The sequence below is a fragment of the Protomyctophum bolini genome, assembly GCF_963924005.1.
Source record: "Protomyctophum bolini genome assembly, chromosome: 4".
Lineage (NCBI taxonomy): Eukaryota > Metazoa > Chordata > Actinopteri > Myctophiformes > Myctophidae > Protomyctophum > Protomyctophum bolini.
The window spans coordinates 39,246,530-39,257,202 of record NC_137865.1 but is presented as its reverse complement, the minus strand read 5'-3'; the positions used below and the strand labels follow the sequence as shown (position 1 = coordinate 39,257,202).

The following is a 10,673-nucleotide window of genomic DNA, read 5'->3' as shown; positions in this document are numbered from 1 at the left end:
AGCCTCTGTGCTTTCCCGGTCTATGGCCAGCAATGATTTAACCAGTCTGATGTATCGTACTATTATTATAATCTGAACCATGTACCACATTCTCTATGTAAATTGACTTTATACCAACTAAAAATAATTGTTAAAACCTTACACTTTTCACAGAACTTTATTTCATCTGTCTCCAAATCTTTTTGACGAAATGAGTCTCCTAGTGTTTGAGAGATTTAACTTAAGATTTGAACTACAATTCAACAATTCATTGAACATGCATGGGGCTTGCACATTTCAAGTGCAAGCCCTGCATGATCTCATGCTATAAGACTACTAGATCACTAGATTTCTTTTTTTTTAATGTATTTTTATTTGATTTGTTAACTTTGCTGTTGTGTTATTGCATTTGTCACTATTTTATATTTTAATTTAGTTCTGTTCATTTTTCGTTTCATTTTTCAAAGTGGGTTTGCTAGTTTAGTTTAGTTTTATGTTTAGAAAAGGCATAGTTTTATTATTGTAATATGGATTAGTCAGGGCCCCCAACGGTCAGAAAAAATAGCAAAAAGGATGAAATGATAAAGACTAAAACGAAGGCCATTTTCTCCATGGTGTTAGTTTTGTAAACACACAAAACTGTATTTTTTTTGGAAAAGCCTATTTGTTGTTTTTTATTTCAGTGAACTGAAATGTCCAATTCTATTTTGAGTTAATATATAGATCGTTTCAGTTCACTAATAATCATGGACAGTGGAAAGGCGACGGGGGAGACTAGACTAGACTCCAGCAGAGAAGGAGCTAGGGGGGAAACATCTGGGGGATGTTTTGGCGGGAAAATAAAGGGAGAGCCAGTGGAGAGAGACTATAGACTAGACAGTCAGTATGAATCACACACACCCACACAGAGACACACACACACACACACACATGCGTGCACATACGCACGCACGCACACACACATACAACTGCACAAAACACACAGGGAAGTGGATGCATAATTTACACACAGACACAAATCATTACGTCTCAACCCCCCCCCCCCCTTTCTCTCTCTCTCTCTCACACATACAGATTCCGCTACACTGAGCACACCTGCAGTAAATAGTCAGTTTCCCGAAATGTTCCTCCTCATGAGTCATACCCCCCCCACACACACACACACATACACACATGCCTGCACGCACGCACGCACACACACGCACATGCACGCACACTGAGATGATGTCATTCTCAGTGCATTCCCCTACAGACAGCAGGGGCACAATGCATCATGACTCATTACATTTTGTGTGTGTGTTTGTGTGTGTGTGTGTGTGTGTGTGTGTGTGTGTGTGTGTGTGTGTGTGTGTCAGTGTGTGTCAGTGTGTGTCAGTGTGTGTGTGCGTGCATGCGTGAAATGTTGAGTAATACTAGTGTAGGCTGACACAACCAGTGGAAGGGGAATGGAACAAGACAGTTGGAGCTATATGACTAACATACAGTATATGTGGGGCCTCTCCAACCCTGTGAACTGTTACTGCCCTGCTCTGCCCTGCGTGTCAGACCCTTTTATGGGCACGGAATCTGTTTAAAAGCATCATTGCGATATAGGCTGGTCACAAGGGGGATCACTCGTTTGGTTTCAATTCTACAGCCATACAATGATGTCTTGAGGGTTGTGATTATAAGCGATTGGTGCATTGTTTATGGAATCATGCATCAAAAAATGCATTATTAACGCATGAACAGAATGACCTAACTCATACATCGCATAACTCCACCCACTCTAGTCTACACAGGTTGTCACTCTAACGTTATATTTGATGATGACGGATGGCCAAACAAGATGGAAAAATCACACTTGTATGAAACGAGGGGCACCTTTTACCGTGTATGACGATTGATCAATTTGGCTGCGCTCAGTTATATGAAGATGTATTTATATTGAGTCGCATGACATCACAAAAGGACAGCACGTGATGTCATTTGCCATTGACTTGGCCTGAAAGTTTGTACAAAACAAAATTCGTCATAAAATGTCCATAGACTTGTCATACTGTATATATGGCTATAGGCCATCCTTGGCCTTCTACATGAGAAACTTGCATTGGCCGTATTTATTGCATGGGTGAAATAGGCTCTCTCTCCCATTTCTTCTCCCCCTCTCTCACTCCCTCTCCTCTTCTCTGTCTTTGTCTCTCTCGCTGGCCCAGCTCTAGTTTGACATGACACACAACAGAAAACGTTGAACAGTGATTTGTGCTGATTTCAGCTGTCGCCTGTCACTATACTGTGACATCAGGTATGTGCATACGGGTATAGCACACTAGAGCCATGTAAGGAGAGTTGCGTCATTCCCGTTCACTATTGTCACTATTTCGAGTTACATGAACCGTGTGACTGGCGCTGTTAATTTTATTAATTTTTTTTTGGGGGTGCTTTTTGCCTTTATTCATAGATTTACAGTAGTTTGACAGGAAAGGGGGAGAGAGATGGGGGGGAAGACACGCAGCAAAGGTTGTCGGGATCGGGACTCGAACCCACGACACGCACCTAGGTGCTTGGACCGCTCGTCCGACCCATGCTGTTTCTGACCCCTCATTGACACAACTCTCCAAGAGAGGGCTCTGGCACACACAAGTCTGGTCCAGACGACACCGGGATGTGGGAGTTGAATTAGGTTAGGTCAAGTCCTGGACATGATGTACAAGTACACCACCTGGACATGATGCTAGTATGTCGCAGAGACGTACCCCAGCTCAACCCTTAATGCTGAGTGCCAAGCAGGGTCCAGAGTCTTTGGTATGACGAAACCCCAACCTCCCAGTCTCAGGGACCACAAGGCCACAGAAGCAAGTGTCAGACGTGTCCACCGGTCCGAACACCGATGTTCCTGAGAACCACGACGGGGGGCAGGTGATGTCGGACACCGGGCCAGCACTGAATGTGGTCAAACCACCGAGTTACGTTCACATACGTGTCCTTCTCCTGGACGGTCAACTCCACAAATAGAGGATGAACGCCATAGTACATGAGAATATCAGCCAGGGTGAACTGGTTGCCGGCCATGTAACCCTTATCCAGTAGGTAGGAGTTGATATCCTTCAGAATGGTCTTGATGTGTTCCTTATCGGCGCGGCCGTTCAGCTTGGTGACCCTGTACTCTAACCACTGATGAACCACGGCGCTCTGCTCCGCCGAGGCGCCCAGCAGCTCCGGGCGCTTGTTCTCTGTCACCAGGTGACACGCGACCGTCACCAAGCCCACCAGCGGAGGAGCGTTGTTTCTCTGCAACACGGGTACCACCCCGTCCTCCAGCGTACTGTACGTATTGGGCTCCTTCAGTCCCAGGTACTTCTCCAGCGACGACAGCTCCCTCAACGCCATCATCACTCGAACGTAGCTCGATACACGCCAGGGTATAAGATGCGTAGAAGATGAATACATGCACCTCAAACTACTTTAAACACGTGTTGTGTGACAAATATGCCCATATACGGACATGCCTGACATCAAAGTTGACATCAAAGTTGGTCACAGTCAGGGGCATATATGGAGATCCCAATGCCATGTTGTCTTGTCTGTCTGTCTGGACAGATTCTGCCCATATCTGGACAGTACTGACTTTGAGCTGAGTATTGTTGGTCACAATACCACTTACAGCTCATGCCGGCGGGCAGACCAATTAAATTTGTCCGCCCGCCGGAATATCCATATTTGGTCATAATTCTCCACAGAATTGTGGAGAATGTGTTAGAGAAGTGTTGCAACGACTACAATGTGCCAGTCCGAGTCCGCCACTGACAACTTCTACATAATAACATAACACCCAATCCAGTAACTCTAAAGACTTGACAGTGCGCACTCTGTCTCAGACAGACAGACAGACAGACAGACAGACAGACAGACAGACAGACAGACAGACCGTAACTCCGCTGACAGAATGGAGAACAGTTGTCTGTCTTTTTCTGAGCCCATGTGCTGTTTAAAAAAATCACACCCGTGGAAAAACAACCATCTCCCTCCCTACCTCGTCTGTCTGTCTCCATACCATCACTTTAAACACAAGCAACCTGAGGAAGCAGAATATGTTTTTTTTCTTTTTATTCTGACAAGTAATTGTCCCCTGGTCCCTGGAGGCAGGAAGTTGCATACAATGCCAGCCAATCAGAAACCTCCCTCGAAGGGGTCTCTACATGAAACTCAACACCCAGGGACACCAGATCCATGATGGAACCAAGGCCCCTCTCTCTCTCTCTCTCTCTCTCTACTCTCTCCATTCAATAAGGTTAAAAGGGGATTTATTGTCATGTGTAACATACGTTTCTTTGTTTCACATACATGCTATGCCACATGCTATGCCATGCCATGCCATACCACCACTGTTGCCACATGCCATTCGCCATTCCACATGCCATGTCATGCCATGCCGTGCCATTGTGAGCGTGTATAATTCATGTTTTCAGAATATTTTGGGATGTTTAGTATAAGTACATCTCTCTGATGTCTTACAGTACAGAGTAGACTACAGTTGGTAGTGTGAGGGCCCCCTGGGACTTTTGCCAGGGTTTGTGTGCCAGCTATAGCCAGCTGTCTTGACTTGCAGTATACTGGTTGTAGAGTAGAGGTGATCAGGGGAGTGGAGACACCTGGCCACCGTCTCCCACAGAGTACAGACAAATCCATGGAGCAGTGCCCTGTAGGCCAGGTGCTAATCAGTGCCCTGTAGGCCAGGTGTAGCTAATCAGTGCCCTGTAGGCCAGGTGTAGCTAATCAGTGCCCTGTAGGCCAGGTGTAGCTAATCAGTGCTGCGGCTTAAAGCTGCAGCTCAACCCATTTAGACCTGAGGCCGATCGATTGTAAAACCCAAACCACACCAATGATTCGCCATGCAACTCCTTGCAACATGCAACAAGTATTTCATACAGCTTAAGTTCAAAAAATCTGAACTATCCCTTTAAGTTGCAACTGGATTGGTGTGGTTTGGGCATAAAATGCCGTCTAAATTCTGAACTAAGATTTCTAAAAAACTTCAAATATGTATTAACAGAATATATACTGTACGGTAACAACAACCCAAAAATGGGTTTCCGTCTTGGAATGTAATGGGTTCTCATCCTTAACCCAATGTATGCCAAGAACCTCGTTCTTCTCTCCACGACCCGCCTGTGCCAAAACGAGGGAACTCGTCTTTCTTTAATTTAATTTAATTAAAAACAACGCACATGTTAGACAGCCTCCACACGGATCCGATGCGCACGGATACTTAATACTCCTTTTTCTCCTCAACATGAGACAAACTGCAATCTTTGAGATCTTATAAAAGTCTAAACTTTGATCAGGCTAAGAAAGTGAAACCATCCCGCGACGATGCATAGCCTGGAATGTGAATGTCACGTGTTTTCATGACCGCTAGGTGTCAGGATAAATAAATATTCAAACAGCATCAAAAGTGTAGGTCAATGTGGTTTCTTTGCCAATATCAGAAACATCAAAACAACAGGCACAAAGATGACACTGACCAACATTATTAAATGTAAACATTGCATATAGCAACCGCCTTGTTTGTGCAGACACTCGCTATACTTTCTTGTAGAAATTGTTATTAATAACAGTTTTAACTGGATTCTTCTTAACTTTGATTGAATATACCAATATACTGTGTACAAAGAAGCTATATGCACACCACCAAAGTCCTTGTGGCAGTGCCGGCACACAGGAGAAAACTGTAGAGGAGATCTTGAAAAAACAAGAATAGCCAACACACCAATAGCCAGAGTGCCAATATTTATTAGGACAGCAGGTATAAGACAAAAATGAATCCAACGTTTCGGCGGTTAAGCCTTCATCAGGGAATGAATATACCAATATACCATGTTTTTTTTTTAAGGCAAACATAAGGACTGTTTTGAAAAGAAACACTATCCCTTTTCTGTAACAAAAAAAACACCATCGGCGGCGGTCCGGGTTATGAACTTTGAAGTCATTTTTCTTTCTCCGTTTCTCTTGTGGACGGATGCCGCTCGGTGTTGTTGTTGTACAGAGCAGGTAAGGGATATAGCTGTGTGTATAGACGGATATATAGGCCACTGTGTACGCTGAAGAACAGTGAAAAGACCAAGGGGACAGCTCCCAGCGGCCCAGGCCTTTCATTCTAAAGGCATTACATAATGACGACAGGAAGCGCTGCGAAACAAGAGTGTAGTTTTACAGCTGTATGGGTGACATCAGGGGGAGATGGATGGAGAAGGTATTAGTGGTGATAATGCCTGGCGTTGAGGCTAGTGTTGACAGACACAGACTGGCCTAGATACGTGAACTGGTGCCTCCAAGAAACGTGCATGTTGGATGTGTGTGTGCGGTGATATGGTGAACAAAGCTCCCAGCCGACCCCCGCAGTAACCAAATCAAAGTATAGAGATACTCAAATATGAAGAGTGAAACAATTGCTATACAAAAAAAAAACAATAAATCAAAATATACTTCAAAATTACCAATTACAAGCACATTTAATTTTTTACAGTAATAGGAAATGCATTGTTGCATTACATTTTTGTCATTTTCATAAAAATAAAAAAAATCAATGATAGTGAAATATATATAGCTCACATACCACATAGATATATAGCTCACATACCACATTACACTTTCTCTTCATAGAAATATAGTGGATTCAAAAGTACAATATCAGAATATCAGAGGTCATTGAAGTTAAATCATCGCTTGAAAACTTGCTGATAATGTTTTGTTCACTTCCTTTAACCCATTCTGACCTGAGATCAGACTCTAAAAATGTCTTCTATATCCTTTCAGTTTTCTGAAAAAGCTATGTTTCTATGTCAGTCTTTCTTCGATTAAAAAAAAATAGCAGACCTACGAGTACGATCTTGTAGATCTGCTAAAGCATAACATAATGTTAACACCAAAAGGGTTTCCCGCCCAAAATCGCCAGCTGTGTTTGCACTCTGTTGGGGGTGGGGTGGGGGGGGGGGTCATCCTGTGATTCCTGTTGCGATGAGGATTTAAAGCTTAATTAGCACGTTGCATGTTTGATAGCGATCAAATATCCACGAATCAAGGTTTTATTCAATCATACTCCCAGAATGAAGTCCAGGATAGACTTTCTTTGTCCATAGTTTAAGGATGATTGTGGGTGCGGTGGTCTAAAAATCAAAAAAATCAATCAAGGACTGAAGAGGTGACACCACAAACATTGATGGATGACTCCTTTAGACAGACTCAGAGACTTATAATAAATCTTTCTTTAATTAAAAGCACTTATGAGTACTTTTGTGCTGAGCATGTAAAAAATTTAAGAAAAATATTGTTTCTACATTTTTGTGGTGTCCTCTTCAGCACTATACTGGTTGTAGACTAGAGGTCTACAATGGTAGAATGACAACTCATCAGTAAACTCCAGTAACAATTACTGGTGTGCATGCACAGACATACAGGACTTCCCACCCAACCGTAGAGTGTAAATGGTAAAATTAATGGTGCATTTATATAGCACTTTTATCCAAAGCGCTTTACATAGAGTGTGCATTACATTCACCCATTCACACACCGATTGCGGGGGAAACCATGCAAGGCACCAACCTGCACATCGGGAGCAATTAGGGCTTTAGAATCTTGCTCAAGGACACTTTCTTTGACACCAATATGAGAAGTTGAGATAGAACCCATAGTCAAAAAATAAAGGAAAAACAGCGCCCTCTTTTCCTTGACTTTGACGGAGTCAACAGTCTGTCGAGAGAGAGAGAGAGAGAAAGAGAGAGAGAGACTACTTCGACACTATACTCTGGGGGAGCCCAGGGTCGAACTGGGACCGATCCGGCTGCTCTACCGGCCACTCTATACCCCTGAGAGAAGACTATAATATTATACTTATACTATTACATTAGTTGATACTGTAAGGTTAAGGCCAGGCCATTTACATGCAAATGTAAATGTGCATCAGGTCAATAAACACTTTGCAGCTATTGTCATGCCAGTGATTTGGAAGCCTTTATGTTGAGACCTGTCCTAAGTTTGTCTTGTAAAATGTTAGAATGCCTGCAGTGTTGACTAACGTCTGGTCAGAGTCCTATCAGCATCAGCTAGCATTAGCATTAGAATGTGTAGTGCATCACATTGTGATGCACTACACACGATGTGTGTGTGTGCATCACACACACACACACACACACACACACTGTGACAAACACAGTGCAAACACACATGCACACACCGAGTCATTCCCAAGCTTGTGTGGTCAGTCGCCGCAATCAACATCTGTCACCAACTGTCTGTCACCATGAGTTTCTGTAAATAACAACCTCCACATTCCTGCATAAACACTCTCTCTGACTCGCATGCATGCGGGAACACTCAGAGATTATTGACAAACTGTCCTACACACAGATAACAGGAATAAGATTCATTTTATGTCATGTTTTATGAATTGAATACATAGGAGTCAGGAGTCATGCAGGACCCGAATGGAAACAAGACTGCAAAGATTTGTTTTTGGTGCTATCCTTTTTAGAACAAGCTTGTTTGACCGTACTATAGCTCTGTTGCTGTTGTTTACATTTCTCTATCAATCGATGTTACCGGTCTGAGTACTGAGACCTTTCTGTATGGTTACTAAAGGGTTGGACATTATTTAGTGTCATTTATGGGTACTATTTTGTGAAATAATGGAAACCTCTCTAATCCTGATTCCTTTACGAATAGCCTAATGATGTCCACGTGTTTTCTGGCCAGTGATTTGCATCGCTAATGAGGTTGCAACCACCCGGGTTGGGTCTCTCCCTGTATGTCATCTCTGTGTGATTCTAATTCTAAAGCCTTTCATTGACTCAACAGCGTTATCACACGGCACCCTGTCTTGTACTTGTGATCATGGATTAACTAAAGGCCTAAAGCCCTGCAGTAACAAGCCTGATAAGCCATGTCTGAGCTTGAAACAACATGTAACATACATACAGCATCATAGGATGGATTTTCACTGATCCTCAAAGAGAGTATTCAATCGACAATTCTAAAATAGTGTTCATTTAACTCAGACAGTGTACAAAGTTAACAAAACGGTAAAACAGATAATGTGTCCAATTGTTTACTTTTCTACACCGCCAGAGTTACAAATGGATATTAGCGTGTGGTTGGTGTTCCATATGGAATCAAATATATCTCTGATCTGATGATTAAAATAAAATTATTACACAAGCAATTAAATTGAGTTAGTCAGACCATTTTCTCTTTCTTCTCACCTTAAATCAACCCTGTCTTCATGCCTGTCTGTTTTTCATCTTATACGCTTTATTCTTTCCCTCTTTCTTGTTCTCGCTCACTCCCGCCTTTCTTTCACTCTTCCTATATCTTTAATTTCCTTTTACTTTTTTCCGCCTTTCTTCTTTCTCTCCTTCTTCTCCGAGTGTTGGCTAGGTTCCAGTATCCTCCGGTCATCACGTGAAGTCTCCATGTTGGTTCTTGTTTCGCTTGGAGAGATCGTAAAGTCTTTCATGTCAACTTATAGTCCTACTGTATTTCCACATGTTGACCTAGTTAGTCGTAATATGTGAAATCTAAAGGCTGTCTATAACACCCATCACTGAGCAGCTGGGGGTACCTCACAGGTGTGTTCAGCCTCTGCATCCCAGTCGTTGATGCCTTCCTCCCAGGGGGACTAGTAGGACAACCACAGCAGCCTACGTTGCACACGGTCACGTTGAAGGAGCTGGCCTCCACAAGAACAGCCTCTCCTTTCTTCAATAGGATGTTGTCTGACGGTCTGACCACTCCAGACACAACATGTCCACTATCTCCACCCATGCACTCTCCTGCCTGATATGGGGGAGGGGACGTGGGGGGCATTCTGCTGGTGGAAATCCATGCTGACCAACTCCTTCCAGAGAGTCTTCCTGGGCCGGAGGTGGTTGTCACACCATGCATAGTATCTGTACTATCATTTTATACAGATTATTATAGTATCTGTGTCCGTATTGTAGGCCTTTGTTAGCATTGATGCGTCGGTGGTTCAGAATTATCCAATAAAAGGCTATAACTCATAGGACCTTAAGAAATGGCATATTTTAATGATTACAGGGATGCAAATCCTGAAATGAAAGGGACCACGTTATATGAATATGAACAGCAAATTAACATGGATAAAAGCAGATAAGACCTGTTATATTTATTATTCGCTCCATATCAGTCCATTGGTCCCTTGAAGCGCAGGCCAGAGGTGTCGTCTGTCCTGGAGAGCTCTGACGTCTCTCTTCTTTTTCTGATAGAAATCTTTCTGTCTATCTGTGACCTTGATAAGCACAGCTAGTGTGCACACTCTTATAAGTAATGATAAATGCTTTAAAGGTCTACTTTATCTCATCAGTATCAGTGCTCTTCTCCGGACATGAATTCAGGCCCTCGATCTTCATAATATTTTTAAAAAAATGCCTTGATGTCCTTGCTAATTCAGTATATAGTTTTGTATTGTTCAACACTGAATGTCCCTCAAGTAGGCTACACATTATTGAGAAATGTTACCCTCATTTCTCAATAAGGTGTAGCCTACTTGAGGACCATTCAGTGTGAGGATATAACACAGGAAAATAATGCTTAATTTATTCTTGCTTGAAAGTCAATTTCTTTGGCCAAGCAACACCACAGTCATGTGATGGTGTCTGCTGCACGAAGCTTTAAAAGACAGCCTCTTCTCTGTTTTATGA

The 10,673-nt window shown here is 42.8% G+C and overlaps 1 protein-coding gene across 1 annotated transcript; it reads right to left on the bottom strand.

The window, feature by feature from the left end:
- Window positions 1–2,820: 2,820 nt before the first annotated feature.
- On the bottom strand, window positions 2,821–3,351 carry LOC308314574 (eukaryotic translation elongation factor 1 epsilon-1-like; the record flags this gene model as incomplete). The annotated part of the gene is made up of 1 exon (XM_080762204.1): window positions 2,821–3,351. The coding sequence occupies one exon, from the start codon at window positions 3,349–3,351 to the stop codon at window positions 2,821–2,823; it is 531 nt and encodes a 176-aa protein (XP_080618330.1).
- Between the last annotated feature and the right edge of the window lie 7,322 nt (window positions 3,352–10,673).